The 19,047-nt window shown below is 51.1% G+C and overlaps 8 protein-coding genes across 8 annotated transcripts; 3 read left to right on the forward strand and 5 right to left on the reverse strand.

Annotated features, from left to right (window-relative positions):
- Window positions 1-25: 25 nt before the first annotated feature.
- Window positions 26-2,963, forward strand: P174DRAFT_399369 (pseudouridine-5'-phosphate glycosidase/carbohydrate kinase family protein). Its single transcript, XM_024823868.1, has 7 exons — window positions 26-255; window positions 311-519; window positions 570-669; window positions 716-757; window positions 814-1,044; window positions 1,098-1,398; window positions 1,471-2,963. Exons 1-7 carry the CDS (start codon window positions 69-71, stop codon window positions 2,813-2,815), a joined length of 2,415 nt encoding a protein of 804 aa, XP_024687103.1. The 5' UTR covers window positions 26-68; the 3' UTR covers window positions 2,816-2,963.
- A 116-nt stretch (window positions 2,964-3,079) lies between these two features.
- Window positions 3,080-4,049, forward strand: P174DRAFT_447128 (GNAT family N-acetyltransferase). Its single transcript, XM_024828642.1, has 2 exons — window positions 3,080-3,524; window positions 3,586-4,049. Exons 1-2 carry the CDS (start codon window positions 3,116-3,118, stop codon window positions 3,822-3,824), a joined length of 648 nt encoding a protein of 215 aa, XP_024687104.1. The 5' UTR covers window positions 3,080-3,115; the 3' UTR covers window positions 3,825-4,049.
- A 287-nt stretch (window positions 4,050-4,336) lies between these two features.
- On the reverse strand, window positions 4,337-6,306 carry P174DRAFT_436936 (dienelactone hydrolase). Its single transcript, XM_024826158.1, has 4 exons — window positions 5,568-6,306; window positions 5,411-5,512; window positions 4,881-5,384; window positions 4,337-4,820 (listed from the first exon to the last, which is right to left on the reverse strand). Exons 1-4 carry the CDS (start codon window positions 5,887-5,889, stop codon window positions 4,387-4,389), a joined length of 1,362 nt encoding a protein of 453 aa, XP_024687105.1. The 5' UTR covers window positions 5,890-6,306; the 3' UTR covers window positions 4,337-4,386.
- A 181-nt stretch (window positions 6,307-6,487) lies between these two features.
- fmn1 (riboflavin kinase) lies at window positions 6,488-7,290 on the reverse strand (the record flags this gene model as incomplete). Its single annotated transcript, XM_024829409.1, has 3 exons — window positions 6,488-6,796; window positions 6,880-7,107; window positions 7,174-7,290. The coding sequence occupies 3 exons, from the start codon at window positions 7,288-7,290 to the stop codon at window positions 6,488-6,490; spliced, it is 654 nt and encodes a 217-aa protein (XP_024687106.1).
- An 871-nt stretch (window positions 7,291-8,161) lies between these two features.
- On the reverse strand, window positions 8,162-10,385 carry P174DRAFT_426799 (transcription activator of gluconeogenesis acuK; the record flags this gene model as incomplete). Its single annotated transcript, XM_024825399.1, has 3 exons — window positions 8,162-8,179; window positions 8,232-10,036; window positions 10,160-10,385. 3 exons carry the CDS (start codon window positions 10,383-10,385, stop codon window positions 8,162-8,164), a joined length of 2,049 nt encoding a protein of 682 aa, XP_024687107.1.
- A 2,116-nt stretch (window positions 10,386-12,501) lies between these two features.
- P174DRAFT_436940 (MFS transporter) lies at window positions 12,502-14,894 on the reverse strand. Its single transcript, XM_024826159.1, has 9 exons — window positions 14,706-14,894; window positions 14,411-14,655; window positions 14,289-14,321; window positions 14,142-14,228; window positions 13,667-14,076; window positions 13,474-13,585; window positions 13,241-13,374; window positions 12,969-13,041; window positions 12,502-12,748 (listed from the first exon to the last, which is right to left on the reverse strand). The coding sequence occupies exons 1-9, from the start codon at window positions 14,787-14,789 to the stop codon at window positions 12,688-12,690; spliced, it is 1,239 nt and encodes a 412-aa protein (XP_024687108.1). The 5' UTR covers window positions 14,790-14,894; the 3' UTR covers window positions 12,502-12,687.
- A 1,041-nt stretch (window positions 14,895-15,935) lies between these two features.
- On the forward strand, window positions 15,936-16,461 carry P174DRAFT_20314 (uncharacterized protein). Its single transcript, XM_024821325.1, has one exon. The coding sequence runs from the start codon at window positions 15,976-15,978 to the stop codon at window positions 16,252-16,254; it is 279 nt and encodes a 92-aa protein (XP_024687109.1). The 5' UTR covers window positions 15,936-15,975; the 3' UTR covers window positions 16,255-16,461.
- Window positions 16,326-19,015, reverse strand: P174DRAFT_436942 (kleisin alpha). The gene is made up of 2 exons (XM_024826160.1): window positions 18,289-19,015; window positions 16,326-18,226 (listed from the first exon to the last, which is right to left on the reverse strand). The coding sequence occupies exons 1-2, from the start codon at window positions 18,550-18,552 to the stop codon at window positions 16,670-16,672; spliced, it is 1,821 nt and encodes a 606-aa protein (XP_024687110.1). The 5' UTR covers window positions 18,553-19,015; the 3' UTR covers window positions 16,326-16,669.
- Window positions 19,016-19,047: the final 32 nt, after the last annotated feature.

Raw genomic sequence — 19,047 nt, forward strand, 5'->3', positions numbered from 1 at the left:
TGTTGTATTGTGTTGATTGATTTACAAGAGTGAGTCTCGTATCGTCCTGTACAGCGACTGCCCTTGTCATGCTTTCACAAGCCGCTACCCGACTCTGCTGCAGAGCTCGGGGACCAGCAACAAGAGCTCCTCGGGCAATTCGAGGCTATCACGATGTCGCACAAAGCAAATTCCTGAAAGTATCAGAGGAGATCCGTGATGCGGTGGCCACAGGGAAGCCAGTAGTGGCATTGGAGTCTACGATCTATACCCACGGTATGTCTGAGTTAGCATAGCTATGAGTAGCAAGCGAGGCTAATACCACTGGTAGGCTTTCCATATCCCGAGAGTGTCGCTCTCGCCTCTTTGCTTGAATCCGTCGTTCGGGTCAATGGTGGAATTCCCGCCACAATCGGCATTCTCAATGGGGTTGCTAGGGTTGGCCTTAGTGCCGAGGAGCTCATTGAGCTAGCATCGACGGCAGAGAAAAAGGATGCCTTAAAGGTTTCGCGTAGAGATATTGGTTATATATGCGGGCTGGTACGATGACCCCAAAGTTAAGGGTCTATTACTTGACTGACACTTTTCAGGGAATGGCTGGTAGACGACTCCATGGCGGAACAACCGTCTCGGGAACAATGGTGCTTGCTCACTTGGCTGGTATCAAGGTGTTCGGGACAGGTGGTCTCGGTGGGTACACCCCTTTGCTATTGTTTGCGTCGTCTGACTGATCTAGGTGGTGTTCACCGTGGCGGGGAGTCGTCCATGGATATCTCGGGTACGTAGCCAACTCACCTCCCGGTTATATTTCTAGCTGACCTGACTGCGATGCAGCCGATTTGACTGAGCTGGGACGGACGCCCGTTGCTGTTGTTAGTTCCGGATGCAAGAGCTTCCTGGATATTCCGCGGACACTTGAGTTTCTAGAAACCGAGGGAGTCTGCGTTGGGACATTTGCCGATGGCCGTGAAGGCCCCGTGGATTTCCCTGCCTTTTTCTCGCGCGACAGTGGCATCAAGAGTCCCAGAGTAATCCGAGATGAAGCGGAAGCAGCTGCGATCATATGTAAGGAGCCAGGCCTCTCTTCGCCAGTTGGCCTATCGTACTGACACAAACAGACGCGCAATCGAAGCTTCCTGTAAACTCTGGTATCCATTTTGCCAATCCAGTGCCGGCGGAACAGTCGATTCCCAGGGGCGAAATGGACACGATAATAGAGGAGGCGATCCGCTTGGCCGAAGTCGAAGGCTACCGAGGAAGCGACAACACACCTTTCGTGCTTGCGAAGATCAAGGAGCTCAGTGGCGGGAAGAGTGTAATTGCCAACAGGGCGCTGGTCGAGGCCAACGTGAAGCGCGCAACTAAGGTGGCGGTTGAACTCTCCAAACTAGAACAGGCTGATAGAGGGAGAGGAGGCCGGTGAGTTTGCCCATTTGATGGGTTATGTGATGATAGATTACTGCGAATCTTGGAATGTCCCTAATGTTGCAGACACATGCCAGTAATCTCCGAGAACGCGAGAGCTGATCAAGCAATTCCAGAGACCGGGGTGGACCCTAAACTCCTAACTAAGAGTACAATTGAACAACTGGACAAGGCAGATATCCTTGTTGCTGGCTCTCTTGCGATCGACCTGTCCTGCGATTATACCCCTTTTGCTAGCGAGAACGACAAGATTACACCCGTTCCTCAAACATCAAATCCCGCAGTCATCGGGCAGAGCCTGGGCGGAGTAGGCCACAACGTCGCCATTGCGTCACATTATCTTGGAAGCTCTGTCCTATTCTGCAGCGTAGTCAGTGATGACCTGAGTGGGCGTGCTGCGCTCTCGACGCTGAAGGAGGAGGGGCTTCCCACCGCCGGCGTACAAATCCTGCCTGCGTCGTCTGGAGCGCGCACGGCACAATATGTCGCCATCAACGACGCGAAGCGCGACCTCGTAGTGGCTATGGCTGACATGGGCATCATGGAGCTGCCGGAGCACGTGCTTGATTTTGACGAGTTCTGGGAGCCCCTGATCCGTCGCACCCAGCCGCAGTGGGTGGTCGTGGATGCGAACTGGAGTCCGGCGGTCCTTGCCAGATGGATTGCTGTTGCTAAGCAGTACGGTGCGCGGGTCGCCTTTGAGCCGGTCTCCACGGCCAAGTCTCGCCGTCTGTTCTCCAAGACCTCGGAGGCGGATGCAGCAATTGGACCGGCCGGGGCAGTCCCGAACAACGCCATCAGTCTGGCCGCTCCTAATCAGTACGAGCTCACAGCCATGTACACGACAGCCCGCGAATCAGGGCTATTCGAGTCCGAAGGCTGGTGGCGCATCATCGACGCCATGGGAATGTCCGCGTCTGGCTCGCGAGACCGCCTCGTCGCAATGACGACTGCAGAGCTGGTAGATCAGGGGATTCCACAGCAGAGCATCCAACTACTTCCTTTCATTCCCTGCATCATCACGAAACTGGGGGCTCAGGGGGTTCTGGTAACCCAACTGCTCCGTCCGGGAGATGCTCGTCTCACATCTCCTGATTCGGCGCCGTACATCCTCTCTCGCGCGTCGCCTACAGATGAGCCGATCGGGGGTGTGTATATGCGGCTTTTCCCGTCGGCCGCGGTCCTGGCAGATGGGGAGATTGTGAGTGTCAACGGTGCGGGGGACACGCTGCTGGGTGCGGTTGTTGCCGGGCTTGCAAAGGGATCAGGGAAATCGGTGGAGGAGGTCATTCCTCTAGCGCAGGAGGCTAGTCTAAGGACATTGAAAAGTCCCGGGGGTGTGAGCAGGGATCTTGTTACTCTGCAATCATTGATGGATGCATATTGCGACAGTGGTATACGTGTACGATAGTCTAGGCAGGAATATTTGCCCATGACAGTGGATGATGGGACTTGACTTGTATAGAATTTGGATGCCTGTGTCCAAGGAGTGCAGTAGGTCCTTCGGGTCTTGTCTTTACCTATGAGCTATATAGTGGGCCAAGACGGAAACATTCCACCTGGCAGTTTATTAGGTATGTCCCACAGTAACTTGTCAGGCAACAAAATAGTAGCTTCATGTTTCTAGTCTATTTAATCCTCGTTCGCGGCCAGCTGATACAAAGAAAAATTCTCACAGGCTCTCTGCTTGTGCATCAGACACTCAACCACAATGGTCGGCCTTAACTACGCTATTTCTCCTGTTGAAAGCTCGGATCTCCTATTCCTAGCGAAATTCATCCATTCCGCAAAACTGTCTCTAAGTATCAATCGCCTTCTATATCAGCCGTGGCCGAACGAGACTATCCAAAAAAGACAGTACACAGGAGCTGTCGAGGGTGCATTTGCCGACTCCTCCATGGAGTGTTTCAAGGCGACTGACGGGGAGTCCAATGCAATCATCGGCTATATTGTTTTCGCGAGAAAGGCAGCCACCAAGGAAGATCCAATGGCCCCTGTCAAGGCTGGAAGTCCAGATGATGGCCCCAATGCTCCAGAGGGAATGAACCCCGGTGTGCTTGCTGAAGTGACTGCTGCGAACATGGACATCAGCAAGGCCACGGAACACATTGACCGTTATGGTAGGGCTTCAACAATGCCTGTTTGTATAATGCCCGAGCTAATATCATAAATTTCTTCCAGAATTGGTCTACATGTGCGTTGAGCCGTCTTACCAGCGACAAGGAGTAGGGTCCAGCTTGCTCCAGTTAGGATTTGACCGGGCTAGAGCAGAGGGCCTCCCACTTGTTGCCACTGCGGAGGCACCCGCATATGGGTTTTTCGATACTCTGGGATTCAAAGAGACAAGGCATGTAGATATTGATCTGCGCAAATACGCACCCCCTATAGTGGATTCGGTATATTCCGACTTACTGGCATGATTTGGAAGCCTTGAATTTGGGTGTTATCTGACACAGAAACGACGCAAGGTGGTCCAAATAGCATGGGTTTCCATCGTGCTTGGAAAAGATAGATTGAAGGGGCCACCTGAAATGACTATATAATGGGACTCTTACAGTATTGTAGGATGGCCCATGTATTGTTTATAGTCAAATAAAGTAGAGATATCATTAAACTTCAGTGTTACTCAATGAAGCTAGTATGCCAACATAAGTTACTTATGATTTGTTATATCCAATGTATTCCAATTGAGTTATACTAATACTAGCAGAGGTAATTTCTCTGTTTTTCAAGCTGCTGATTCTCCTCAGCAAATAAATGCTCGCAATTACTATTAGGAATGTCACTATAGTCCTAGAGAATTCTGCCTTCCTCTGCATATCACGATCGGAGAGCATCCTTCTGGTATAGTATAAATCCGGCTTTTCGAGTATATTATCACACAGGGCTTCTACCGTCTTATAACAGTCATGCACAGATACTCGATATAGATGATGATTCGTACCCGAGCCTTGACTCGTGTCTGATGGTATTTCTCAACGCCTAATCCGTTACACTGTCTACCCCATTCAGGATCCTCTCCACCCCTTCCGCCCCAACAACCGGTAACATCTCCACATCCTGCCTGCCCTCCCTCGTCTTTCCCGTCGCGCGGAAACACCCCGGCACGAGCGCCGGATCCAACAACCCAATCTGCACCAGCACACTCGCCTGATCCCAGTAGATATTCTGCCGGGAGAGCTTGCCCGCACGGAAACTGGCCGTCATCACGAGGACAATCTTCACCTCGCGGTCTGTGGGCGGCACCCGCGGCAGCAACCAGGGTATCTCCTCGGTATGCCGGAACGCCAGCAGGATCTCGTCGACGATGCGGTCCGGCCCGGCGGTGCGCGAGAGCAAGCGAATCTGCTGTGATGGGGGGCCGGTAGGGAAGAATGCTTTCGCGTAGAAGGTCGAAATCGACTGCTGGTCGCTTCCTGCGGTTAAACAGTAAGCACATCTGTATATCAAGAGGTGACAAATTAGCGGTAACGTACCACCAACCATAGTCGGAACACAATTCACCAGCGGCGTCTCATCAATCTGCCTGTCTAGGCTGCTCGGATCGCCACTCCCAATCATCATCTTCATGACCTTGGCGGCGTGTCCCTCCGCGTCGGGTTGACGGTTGTCGAAGAGCAGATTCCGCCAGTACTCTTCCCAGATCGTCTCGACGTCAGGCGTCTTCCAGCTGCCGCCGGGCCAGCCGAACCCGCGCTTGAGACAATCCAGCGCGCGGCTCCAGGCGAGGCGGGAGCTGAGCCGGTCGTAGGTTGGGCTGGGGTGCTCGGCGAAACCCGGCTCGGACTCGGGGTAGAAGAAGAGGTGGCATCTATGCCTCTTTCTGCTGGGGTGGGCGCTGTAGTCGTCCCAGAAGGAGGGGTTTTGGTGGCCTGCTAGGTGGATCTGGATGGGGAGGAGGGTGAGGGAGGCGTAGCAGGAGGAGGTGGATGTTGAGGTGGTGGAGGGGGGAGCAGACATGCCGGGGAATTTGTCCCTTTCTTGCAGGTTTGGTCAAGTGGCTCACGCGGGTAGTAGGCGACTAGAGCGCACATTCTGGGGAGAGGATTGGTGGCTGTTGTGGATTGGTGGTGCGATGCGAGGAGCAGAAAGGCCGGCCGGTGATATGCTTTTCTCATCAACAAATGGGGCTCTAAACCTGGGCAATACAGGGGCCTTCATACCGACGACGGCGTATCTCTCCCCGGGCTCGAGATCATCCTCCCTCTCGTGCAGCAGGTTCACCAGATCCTTGCGATCTCTCTCGATATCTTCGTTTCCGCCTGGGAATGGCAAATACTCCACCTCGAACCCTTCGCCTTGGAAGCGCGCGATGATGCTTGGGTCGAAATCATGCGTGTCGGACGTTACATAGAGCCGTCGCGGTGATACGTCCCGTTCATCCTGGCGCCTGTCGGTGCTGGGGAAATGGGGCGACTGGAGAGGTGTTGCGCTGGAGCTGCTGCTGCGCCGCCGTCGAGAGAGATGCTGGCGCAGTCTATCCATTGCAGCGTATTCCTTCAGTACTAGTTACAGATAAGATTTGCCTTTTTTTCCTTGGGAAATCTAAGTGCCGATAATTATAGGATTTGACCTGTGCAAATTAGCAGTGTACTAGCTGAATGACTCGACATACTGGGTTTGTACGGCTGGCACATTATATACAACCGGTGATACCACGCCTCTACAATCCAATGTATTTGAACCAACATAGGATATGCCGAATGACATAAGTTAAGACTCTTGGGGGTGCCAGTATCGCCATAACTGGTTTGTCTGCATTCCACCTGTCCTGCATACATAGGGGTATACATTCCTCGGCGCCAACACCGCTCTGACGTCGACGATTATTGGCACCGCTGCACGGTCCAGTCAAATGTGTTTTAAACGGGCTGCAGACTCCATCGCATCGAGGCAATGGTGGATCCATGGGACCAGACATTTTAACAAGGGGTCTCCGTCGCATCCGCTCATTGCTGGTTCTATCTGTAGGGCTGATACTGGTTGATTGATTAAGCACGTGAACATGACTCTCGCCAGGCAACAAGTTTTATAGCTATGTACAATCGTCTAGAACAACAAGGGGGATCAATCTATAATAAGATCAGAAGTTTACCAACCACCTCCGCTTCTCCCTCACCACCTCCGAACACTCCTTCTCATCCCCGTCAATATAACATGCATAAGCCGGCCGCTGCAGACTCTTCCGCGCAACCTCGCAGTCCACCCGGATATCCTCGACCAACGCCTCCAGCGACACATAATCGTACTCGGGGCGAATATACCCCAGAATCAGCAGCTTCAGCTGCGTCCCGTAGAAGTCGGGCAATTTGTGGAATTTCACCTGGCCAGCTGCCCCCGCGCCTTCTGCCGTTGGCGACGGCGAGGAAAGCGGTGGCATGATGTGGATTTCCTGTAATCGCCTTAGCATACCCCTTCTCATAACACACAGACTTAAAGGCATGTAGACGCTGAATCGTAGGAGAGAAGACGTACGATAGACTTGGTCTTATTCTTATAGAACGGGTTATACCCGATACTCAGCACAGCGGGCAGGATCGCCGCTTCCGCTCCTGCTGTCGACGAGGTCGAGCCCGAGCCCTGACCCTCCTGATACTGGAACTTGGCTGGATCAAGCGCCACAACACCATAGTACACCCCAACCTGGAGATCAGGGTACTCTGCGAGTCCCTCGGCGGGGATATTGGCCGTCGGGATGCCCAGCTATTACCGTTAGGACCATGTCAACTCGTACGTATATGCATATGTATATCGAAAGATGATAGCTACCTCTTTGCTTCCCCGTCCAAAACCCTTGATCACGGGTCCGGATAGACGCACTGGATATGGTGGTTCGGGACCGCTGTCTGGCCCCGCGACGGGATCCCGAGGTCCGTCCGGTCGCATGGCGAGGTTTGGTTGTGCTGACGGTGGTGTTCGGCTGGGTCGGTTTTGGTTTGCTTTCTTGTGTTGCGTCTCTGTTGGGATTCCCTTGCTGCGAAAGAGGGGTCACGACGGGCTAGACTATTTTGTATGACTGATGGAAACTGGTCGAAAACATGGCGGAAGATGCTCGTATTGCTGCAATAGCCGGCGGACGATGTGGGGTAATATTGTGACGCTTGCGCTCAAATATTATTGGTTCGATTGGTATTTTACAGTTATGTAGTTACCTTCCGGACAGGGAGTCAAGGTAAAGGTAAATGGTCATATGGCAATGAAACATTCAGATGCTGTAGAATTGCTCAAGATCTTCTTCTTTACGGATTTAAGATGGCAGAGGAAGTGAAGACCTCGAATAGCCTAGTAACAAGAGTCATTGATTTGTTCACCCTCCCATATGCCGGAGATAATCACTGTTGACCGCCATCCTCTAGCTAGACAGGCAGAGAAAAAGGAGAAAAGAAGGATAAATATATACTTGAATGCGATGTTCAAGTCTTCCACAGCATCCGGCAGGAGAGAAGTCTCCGGTTGCGGTGCCGGAGAGGCAGAACAATTATGTTCAGACGGGCCCAGTAACACATTAGGACCAGTAGAACCCTTATAAGACAACCGGGCAAAAACCGACAATCGTACACCTCAAAGAAGAAAGTTATGTACCAATGCAAAAGCCTTGCCCCAAGGCGGAACAATGAACAACATAAACATAAACAATCGACCGGGGGGAACTTTTGATCCATCCGAGGGTATGAGATAAGAAATGCACAAGATAATCAATAACACATTCAAAGCATTCAAAGGACATCCGTGTATGAACCACCACAAGGTGATCGAATCATATGCACGGTAAGAACTGTGATCCGAGTCAGTATACATCGAATCGTCAAAAATCATTGGCGACTCACGTTCATCACAATAAGCATTGGAATGTCAAACACGTCTCTTTTCACTGTCCAGCAGTAGGCGCATTCGACCTTGCCATCCTTGAAACCTAACTGATTCATCCCCGCCTCGCCGGCAATCCCGCCTTTGCGCAGGTGATTATTCCACCTCTGATTGTCATCAGACTGTGCAAGCTCCATATCCTCCTTGGTCTTGTACTTGAGCAACTTGCACGTGGTCATGACGCTGCCGCGGGAGTCGCCAAAGGCCAGTCGAGCAAAGTCTTCGTAAAATTCCACCACGCTGTCGTCATCTAACAATTCAGCGAGAAATACAGGCTGCGGGCGTCCAGGAGTAGCATTTTCCAGCGTAGAACTTCGAGGCGTAAAGCTGCCGCGGGATGTGGTGCCAGACCCGGGAACCGATGCGCCTCCGGTGTTGACATTGAGATTCGGCTCCTTGCCCAGTAACACATCCTTCTTCCAGCCGGTGAGGATGCTAAACTCCTTGCCGACCGCTGCAATCTCGCCGGTACGTCTGCAGACGATGGTTGGCGTCCCACACGCGTTGATAAAGTCCTCATACTCCCAGAGCGTCCGCTGGAAGCACTTCTCCATGAAGATCAAATCATCCCGGTTGAGTGTCTTGGTCGTGGCAATGAAGGACGGCCGGATCGACGCTAACGCTTTCGCAATCTGCAAGGTCTTTTGCGGGGAAAAGCGCCGTTGGATGAAGGCAGTCAGATTGTGGAAGCGGTTCGTATAGGCATACGGCTCTTTCACGCTCTCATACACAGTCGACGGGTTCCGCTGACGTCGTTTGACTCCAAACTGCAAGCTCTGGTGCTTTAGGCTTGGCGTCGTGATCGCCGGCCGTTGTCCGTTGGCAGTTAAGCCGTTTGGCTTATTCATGACTGTATTGCTCAGCGAACTGTCATCATACCCGCTGTTGATATGAGGGCTGGTTGTCGCACTCGGGCTGGAGAAACTGGCCGGTCCGCTCTCGATGGCAAACGCATGTGGCGCATCAGACTTGGCCATGTGCATCATGCCGCCCTGGGGATAGACGCCGCTAACGTTCAGATGCCCTTGATTCGGAGCCTGGCTATTCGGCCATTCGTTCAGGAGCGGATCGTTGCCAAACATGAAAGGTTGCTGGTTACCAGGACTGTCCCCAAAGCCAGGTGCCCCAGTGATGGGTGTCGTAGAGTACTGCGTGGAGCCACTCCGGCCAATCGATCCTCGCTGCGTGGCGGAATCAGTGGGAGAGTCACCAGCACCGGTCGCCATATGGCCGAGCATCCCGAACTCCAACGCACCATAGCGATTCTCGAAGTTCATGCTAGAAAGGTCAAAGTTGAAGAGAGCAGGGTCGCTTGGGTCAAAGAATGGTCCCGCGAAGGGATTCTGACTCTGGGTGGCGCCTGATACGGTCGTGTTGGGAGGCTGCTGGTTCACCGAGGATGACAAGCTGTTACTTCGAGCCGTCGGAGTGGTCTTCATGTTGAAGGTTGGGGAAACGGGGGATTGCGAAGTGAAAGAATTCTGTGTCAGAGGGGTATCTTGATAGACATTGTAAGAGTTCGATTGAGGTGTGGGATAGTAATTGGACCCCGAATTCTGCTGAGAGGTCGTATTGACCGTATTTGCGCCATTTCGAGACAAGGGCAAATTGTTTCGCATCGCGTTGTTGAAGAAATTCCCCCCAACTCCAGGCATCAACGCTCCATCCGGCGCATCGTGCAGGTATTTAGCCTTCTTCCGCACCCCGTCATGGCACGCATCCTGAAGACCCCGTTTGATACAGCGCTGACACGGTCTCTCGTCACCTAAGAGGCAGTTTCTCGATCAGTTTCTCGATCAGTTTCTTTGTTTCCAATTGCAGGAGGCAGGGTTGATGCGCGCGCGAAGATTATCAAACTCAGAAAAGAAAAAAAGTCACACAAGCGTACCGCAAGTCAAATGCGCCCTTTGACACGCGAAGCAAGCCCTCCTTGCCTTCTTCCTTCGTGGTCTTGACGGATCCTTTGCATTGGCCGATTTCGGCGCATTCTCAGTAGCGCCGTTGGTCTTGTGCTTCGCTTGCTCCGTGCGATTGCCCGCGTCTGGGTTATCCTGATCGCCTCCACCATGATCGCCAGCCAGAGCTGGGGCGCTCCCGTTATCCTCCATCTTCATGTCGACATCCGTGTGTCTAGGAGTTATTGGTAGGGGTTATTGTCGTGCGCGTCCACTGCGGCGAGCGAAGGACGTCACGTCAAAAGCCGTCGGCTGTCGCTTGTCACCTCTCGTTCTTCTTTCTCCGTCACCAGGCGAGCGTAATTCTTCGACGATAGGCGCACTGCGAACGAAACACTCGTCAAGGTATCCAGATTGAATGCTGAAACTTTTACGCTCGGCGTTTTACCCCGGATAAACGATGTACCACATGGAACCGCTGTCGTCTTGAAGTTGTAGGGATGTGGATGGGGCGAGCGGCAAACCGAGTACCGGAGCACAGGAAGACCTTGGATACTTGCGACTGTGGACCGAGGCGCAAATCAAGACACGAACCGCGGTCAAGACGGTCCAACAATGGGATCTGAGGAAAATATAAACTCGATCACGCGGACGTGATAGAAATGATGATAATAATAATACTGATGACTGTGTGGCTGAAGTACGTAGAGAATTGGAACGGGTGGAGCGTTACAGGTAAAGGCTTGCCGGGGCTGCGGGGAAAAGTTGACTTTTGCTTGGGAGGATCGAGTTGACTTTCACTTTGAGACGCTGCGGGTAGAATCCATGGAGGAGACGTAAAATTGAGGCGAGAACAGCACTCGTGATAAAAGGACTTTGAGAACACAGAGGAAGAGTGGAGAGGAGAGTGATCAGATGCGAAAAGAGAAAAAAGTAAAAATTGAGAACGCGGGGGAATAGAAGCACAGAAAATGAACAGGGGAGAGAAATTAGGGAAAATAGAGACAACAGGGAAGAGTCAAATTTCGAGGAATAAGGTAATAATATGTAACTCGAATACCAATAGCGGTGATAGTAAGGTAATAGAAATAGAAACTCGGTGGCTTATGTATCAAGCAGGTTAAGTCAACCAACGCGAGTCGAGTCAAGGGAGTCGCGTGTCCAGACTCGCAGACAAGAAAAGTATAACTGAGGGATTTTGATATGAGTGTGACAGTGATGCGCCAGTAGTATCATGGGTATCATAAGCAGGTAAGAAATCATGCAGATGGTTTCAGGTACCTTTACAGTTCGGCTCGAAGCTATTGTTAGGTATTTCCTGCCTGGGAAATGAGGATAACCTCAGGCAGAAGGTTTCAGCCTTACACGTTGAAATCAATTGTGATTTCAATTGACTGTCACATTCTTCCATCTACCAGTCTCTGGTAATATTTCGAGTCCTGCGGATTCATCACATCATGCCATGAGGTCCAGAAAGACAGACAGAGGCAATTGCCGCATATATGGTATCTGATATGACCTGGAAGATTGATCTCACATGCATCACGCATATCAACGTCCAGATGAAGCTTGCTTGTGATAATACATACTATCAACTATCAACCTGGTTCAAGCCTCAGGCACCTCCACCATATCTTATCCCACGTGCTGATGATCCATCTAAATCTCAAGATTCATATACTACTCATGATATACTAGTAGACATGTTATCTCATCCTCCTCTCCCTTCATAACAAGATAAATTACATCGCACATTATTAGTGAACACCAACCTCGATGACCAAAACAACAAGGACGAAACAAACCTCAAGTCCTATTTCTATGAGTCATTTTACGTACAGCAAAGCCCTCAAACTCTCCAAAATTACGCCAGGGTAATTCCGGAATGCCACCAAGTTCCCCGTGATCGCCCGGCCCTCGACAGCCTGCCCAGTTTCGGGAAATGCCTCGGTAAAAGGGACTTTCTGCATGGACCTGTTGGACGGGTTTCCTTTTTCCTGCATCATACTTGAGGTCATTGCTCTGAATGGGGATGGCTGAATAGGGGCTATATTTCTGCAAAAGACCGTTGTTGCAGGTGATTGTTAGATACTTAGGTACTGCCTGCGCCGCGGAGGTAAGGTAATGCGCGGTAAAGGCCCAACGTCTTTAGGTTTGGTCTGGCTTGGCCTGGATTCGATTGCTTGGTAATGAACAAGGGTTCGTCTGCCCGGTCAGTCAGGGATTAACTATGGGAATACAGCAGCTGGTCCTCGCTGTATATGGCCGATAGCTCGTCATACTGGTCGCATAGATACTTGTGAGCTTTCAGAAGAGCCATTGTCTTCATCCTGCTGATTCTATGCATTAGGTGTATTCTAGTAAGTGTATGTCTGCATGGATGCATGCGTCTATGTTTAGATGTACAACCCTTGCCAGGTAAAACTTTTAGCATGAAAGCAGCAAGCAATAGCTCGGTCGCAGTATGTCGAGGCACCATGACAATGCACGCTCGATACGCGGCGGCAACAACGTTGGTCGTCTATCGTGTAGCAAATCGACTCTTCTTTCTGATACGGCTGCCATATCGGAAGAATATGTACCTGTTTTGTAGACCGTAGTCAGCGAAAAGATTCTATACGTGAAGGCAGTAGCATCTTCACAGCCTGCCAAATGCAGCAGAAATACGGCAGAGTCCACGCCATTGCCGCTACCACGGCTGACACCTGCAAGCTGATGCAAGGAGGTTGGAGCATGGATCAAACAGTAGAAACCTCCAAAGTCTCTGATCTCAAAGTACGGATGAAATAAAAGAATACTAACGGAAATGGTGACATGGCAAGTGTCAGAAAGGCCAGCAGCGATGTCGCCCAATGATAACCCAGATTATTGTACACTGAATTTCAATCATCAGCAGTGACCAGGGATATGATGAAGCACAGGCATTGCAGTTCGTAACAACAGGTCAGCTGAGTATGAGCCTATCACCGTTGACGTAGACCATTCTCCTGACCTGTTGCTTCGGCTCGACTTTTCGGACGACCGCAGATGCATAGACAGAAATTCGCACACAAAGCGAAGAAGAGAATGCTTACTTTGGTTACCGAACAATGGAAAGACACCACCAAATGTCGAGCGAGCAAAACTGTTCGCTGCCAGAGCGCTCGCGGCGTACGTTGGGTAGGCATCAACCAGAAAAGTAAATACACCCGAGTATACGAGGATGGTTCTGTTCGTGCAACAGATAGAATTAGCGTCTATACTCAGCTTATTTTGGCGCCGCTGCGGTTGCAATCATGTCCGAGGGTCAGCCATATTGCAAACTTACCCGGCCCCGAAGAACGCACTGCCAATCAGTGGTACAATCCAGTGCACATGACGATAGATGGTCCAGGCAAATATGAAGAGTCCTATGGTGACGAGCGGACCTCCAAGGATTGCTGCATAAGAAGGAGACAAATATTAGCAAGGTTTATTCCAGCTCAATATGCGGATAACCAAGTCACCAGGAATATACACACCTGGAGGTAGCCGCCATTCGGGTTGGAAATCATCTGATTTCCCAACAGCTTTTTCGTGATTCTTTTCCAAGCGAACATAGACTCGACGCCAGAAAGGATCAGATAGGATGGCAAAGACCATGCCAACAAAGAGACCGAGGAACGACAGACCTCTTTGCCATAGCTCGAAGCCGTATACGTTGCCGAAGACGAGCTGGAAAGCACCAAAGAAAAGATAGAGGATACCCAGCAGGATGGCAGAGAATATACAGAGGTTCAAACACATTGGCTCCAGCGCCAATAGAAGCCACGGCCGGTAGGTAGATCGTAGGATAGTCCGTGCTACCGAGCGGTTCATTCGTTCGATTGGAGCCTTCCATCTGTCGTCTCCCGTTTCTTTGCGGAGCTTTTGCGCCTTGCGCCGGAGGAGTCTGGTCAAGTCGAGTCAGATGAGCCAATGCATTTAGATACGATACAGGGACCTGAAAGCACTCACACTGGGTGATAGGTCTCGGGAACAAACAGGATAATCGAGACCAGAAGGACACCGGACCAGATGAGAAGCACATAAAACGTCCAGCGCCTGAAGATATGATAGACTTGTTAAGGTATTGTTTTGCAACAAACTGACGGACGAGCTTACCATATCGTGAACTGGTTAATGAACCCACCAACCCTGAGTAACTTCCTGTCAGTCCCTGTTGCACAAGAGCGAGCTTCGACCCGGTCAAACGTCCGAGCTGAGACAATTCGAGGAGAACATACAGCGGGCCCACTTCTGGACCGATGAAAGGAGAAGCCGTGTATAGCATCATAGGAGCACTGAGTTCGTGGCGGTCAAACAAATCGCCCACTGTACCTCCTGCAACGCTGAGAAAAGCACTGCCAGCAAGGCCGTTGAAGAAACGGCTTACGATCATGGTCTGGATGTTCTGCGCCACGGCACACGGGATCAACCAGATCAAAAAGAAGGTAAACGAGACGATGTAAATCCACTTTCGGCCATAGAACTGTGGCATATCAGCAGTGGAACGCAGAGAGCCACGCAGAGTTGACAAACCTCCGACAATGGCGCCAGAAACAACGGTCCGATTCCTACGAGCAGCCTCTGGTCAATTCCCGCAAACCACGCAGTGAGACTCATAGGCAGACTTACCCAAGCCCCAAATGAAGAAGGAGAGGCCGAGAGTAGCCACAATTGGAGAACAATCAAGGTCCTTCATCAGCTGCCCGTAGGTGGAGGTATACATGGACGAGGTGCAAGTCCTCGAAGCCGTACTGTCAGTATTGTCTATATGCTTGCTAAGTCGCAGACTTGAGACTCACACGCAGAGTGAACCCGACGAGCAGATCACGACAATAAGCCATCGCCGGAACTTGTTCATATTCCGGGGGTTCATCGGGTCATTGTCGTCCCATCCGACAACAAACTCATCACTGTCGGCTGCTTCTCCCGGTTGGTTGGATTTGTCTTCTGCTTTTTCGTCCACAGTATGACAGCTGTATCCATCATTCAGAGACCAGCTGCGCTCAATGGTCGAAGACGTAGTTCGCTGCAACTTCTGCGATCGCTCATTGTTTGTTGCGGCGGACGCATTGATGGGTGCAAAAGTCCTACCCGATTCTTCACCCCGTTCTGTCTCTTGTTCTCGAGCTTCGCCCGTGCTTTTCTCACTTGACGAATCACCCTCGACAGGCGACTCAGGTTTCTCCCTTGTGGAAACAGAGTCGGTCTGCTGAGTGGTCGGCATCCTTATTCACATAGGTTGAATCGCGAGATGGATGTCTCCATGCAGTTATGCCAGGTACGACCTCAATGCTCAACCACAGATAACCAACGGAGGAACAGATCAAGAGCAAGTACACGAAGAGTGAGGGTTTCGCTGAAAATCAAAGACGAACTAGATCTCGAGATAAGGCGTTAGGACGATCCGAGAACTGGCACAGTCTACAGATGAAAAAAACGTCACCAGGCGTCGGGTTTCGTTGTCGAGGTGGACTCTACAGCTACAGTAGAGCAGACGTTGGGGAAGAAAAAGATGAGCAGCTACAGATTAGCATATATAAAGGTCAGTGAGGTAAGCAATTCCTAGTATTTTAGTGCCCCTGTTGGCTTGGATTCAGTCTCTCGGGCTTCTGTCCGGCACATCTAGTTATCTAGCGTCATTTGATTATGGTCCCACGGACGATTTCTCAGCATCATCGTCACTGGAACCCAGTCGCAAGGAACTCACTGTTCAAGGAATGTGATCGACCAGTTTTCCATTGTAGTCAAAATCCAACTAAGAGAATATTAATAGCTCTATCAATGCTTTGACAATGTTGATTTTATGATTATGACATGCTTATGCTCTTTGGCTCACTCCTGTTGCATACATAGTCTGCAGGTCGTGTTATCTGCCTCGTGGGAAAAATCGCCGAGTCCCGCATTCTATACACCCCTGTTATCGCGTCCTCAATGCTTGTATTATTGCATCTTGAATCATATTGTTCTGGAAGCCTCAAGCCACACAGCCAAGACGACCAAGTTGCTTAGCAAGCTTCATCAAAGGAATTTGGCAGGATTGGATCATCACATCTCATCCAATGACAAAGATGACCAATCTTAGTCTGGAATCCTTTTCTGTAAACTACCTGCGATGGTACCTTGTACTTCCTACACATTGTATTGTTGCAAATCCCGACTGCGTGCATGGAATGGTGCCATTACAGACAATCTCTAAATCCTAAAGCTACCTACCCATAATTCCATACAAACAATAGCCCAAATAATCCCAACAGAATAGCAATTGCAGCTCTGGATGAACCGCAAAAGAACCGATCAGTAGCCGCCTTTTCAGCTCCCAAAAACAAATCCCCGAAACACCATTAACTCACTCGGAGCAATACACAGAAGCAATCCTGCTGAAAAGGCAAACCAGCCTCAATTCGAACCAGCCGGAATGGAAAATCAAGAACAAACGAGTCAACTGTACATGAAACAATGGACATTGCCACAACACGAAAAGGGTATGTAAGACGTGCTTAGGCCGCGACCTCAGTGGGCTGGCTAGCAGCCTCTCCGCTCGCATTCTCTTCCGCCCACGAGCCCCAGAGCGCACGCTTCCCGCGGATCTTGATAGGACCGCCAACAGAGTCAGTACCCTGCTCAACCTTGACTGCGTCCTTGGTGGCCAGAACCAAAACTTCGAAGAACATCTTGGTGGCATCAGCCTTGCTCGTCCTCTTCTCGGGTAAGAGATCCTGGAACTTGACGCTCTTCTTTTTGTCGGCGGCGGACTCGCCCAATGCGTCGCGGAGGATGTGGACGGCGTGTTTGGTACCAACGGAGACCGGGCCGCTATCCACGGGGTGCACAGTCGTAGCATCCATCTCTTCCATAGGGTGATGCATGCCCTCATCGTCGCTCATATGCAGTCCCTGTTCCTCCTCGTCTCCGGGAAACTCAATCTCCGACCGCTGGTGAAGGGTCGAGTCGAGACCAACTCCTTCGTCCACCGGCACGATGGCTTCCTCCTCGCCAAATTCCAGAGCAGGAGCAGTGGCTACGGCTACATCCATATCGGCGATGCCGCTGTCGCGCTTTCTCTTCAATTCACCTGCCTTCTTGATGGCATCGAATGAAAGTAGATCACGAAGCTCGGGGGCCCAACCACGTCCGCGGCCCGCGCCAAGGACGTTTGACACAAAGTCGCCGTTCCTTTGCATGTTCATCAAGGTAAGAAGAACAGGATCCCGAGGCAAGAACGCTGCCGGTTTCAAGATTCCAGATCGATCTGCCTGTTGTTCTTTAATATGACTGGGCTTAAAGTCAATGGCCTCATCCAAATCCATGACCGGCATCACCTTTCGTCGCTTGGCACGCTGTGCTTGTTGAACGGTAACGTCATCATCCTGTTCGCCATCTTCGTGTTCGCCGTCGGCGTACTCCTCGTCCAGAATTCCTCGTCCTCCCTTCGACAGCTTTAAATCTTCCGCCTCGAGTCTGTTGAGTTCTTCCTCGGAAAGTTCCGTCATTGCGGATTCAGAGTCGCGTTGCTGTCGGCGTTCTTCAGCTTCGCGTGTGAGCTCCTCGTCGCCACCGAGATCCAAAGTTTCATCGAAATTGAAGTGATCCTGGGAGCCATCTTCACCAAGGTCCATCTTATCCAGAGGAGCGTCATCCTCACCGAGGTCCAGCTGCAAGTCAACGTCGTTGAACTTGCCGGCGTCACTGAGGAGGTCGTCTTCGAAGGGGCGGGGAGCGGGAGCATCTCGACCAACTTCCATGCTGAAGTCACGGCCGATATGGGTATCATCATCATCGCCAAAGTTCAAATCAACTAATGTGTGGTCCTCTAAGCGTGGTGGCTCTTGAGAAACAGATCGTCGGAAGCTACTATCAGGTAGCAGTTGACTTCCAAAATCCATCGAGTGTCCCTGCCGTTTGCCTTCTGGTTCCAGATTAAGGGTCTGTGACAGAAGCAAAGAGGAGTCCAAGTTCATAAACAAATCAGATTCGGTAAGCACATCAGGTAAAGTGATGCCGCCAGGAGCGACAACGGTAGATGTCAAGTCATTGTTGTTTGTCAAACGGAACGCCTAAAACCGTACATATCAGTAAAGCTTGACAAGCGTTGAATGGAAATCGCAATCAAGCCTACCATCTTAATCTTCATCAAAGCCTCGTTGCAGTCGTCCAAAAGATATCGGGCCTTTCTGCTGTAGATCCGAACCACACCCAACAACAACTGACCACTAAGTCGTAGAGCCATCGGAGCCTGCCCTTGATCAACAATGGCATTGACACTGCTCTCGATATCCGACTGCAAAATATGAGATTTCGAAAGCTTGCGCTCAAGGTTGGCCGACAACCAGACGCGGGCCAGCGGCCCGGTCTTGGACAGCAGGGTCTCGGAGTAGAACATTGTCAAACGTGGTATGGATCAAAGACCAAATGGTTAATGCAATCAAATATCCAAAAAGATGCCCGCCTAGTGCGGGGTGAATTGTTTGGGAGGTCCCTGGCAACGAGGTTGGTGACGCGCGGTATCCGAATAACACGGTCAACACCGAAGGATCGGCGATTGATTTCCTGCCCCTAAAGGCGTCCAAAAAGACAAGGAAAACAGCTGAACTCAGAGCAGCAACAGATCCAGTCGATAGTAAATCAATAATCGCATCGACTGCGATACAAAATCAATCCCAACAAGGTGGGTATAGAAGGGGGGAACACAACCAAAGCGAAGGAGAAAGGGTGGTTGGTGTGGTGCGATGGAAACAAGAGAGAAAGAGTTGCGAAAGGCGCGTCTGGCGGGCGGCGGGTGGAAGGCAGGTACCTTGATGTGGAGCCTGAGGTTTGCCCAGCCTCCTCCCTCCCACAAGTTCTCGTCCCAGCAACGGGAGCACGGGACTATGACAGC

This window comes from Aspergillus novofumigatus, assembly GCF_002847465.1.
Source record: "Aspergillus novofumigatus IBT 16806 chromosome Unknown P174scaffold_1, whole genome shotgun sequence".
NCBI lineage: Eukaryota > Fungi > Ascomycota > Eurotiomycetes > Eurotiales > Aspergillaceae > Aspergillus > Aspergillus novofumigatus.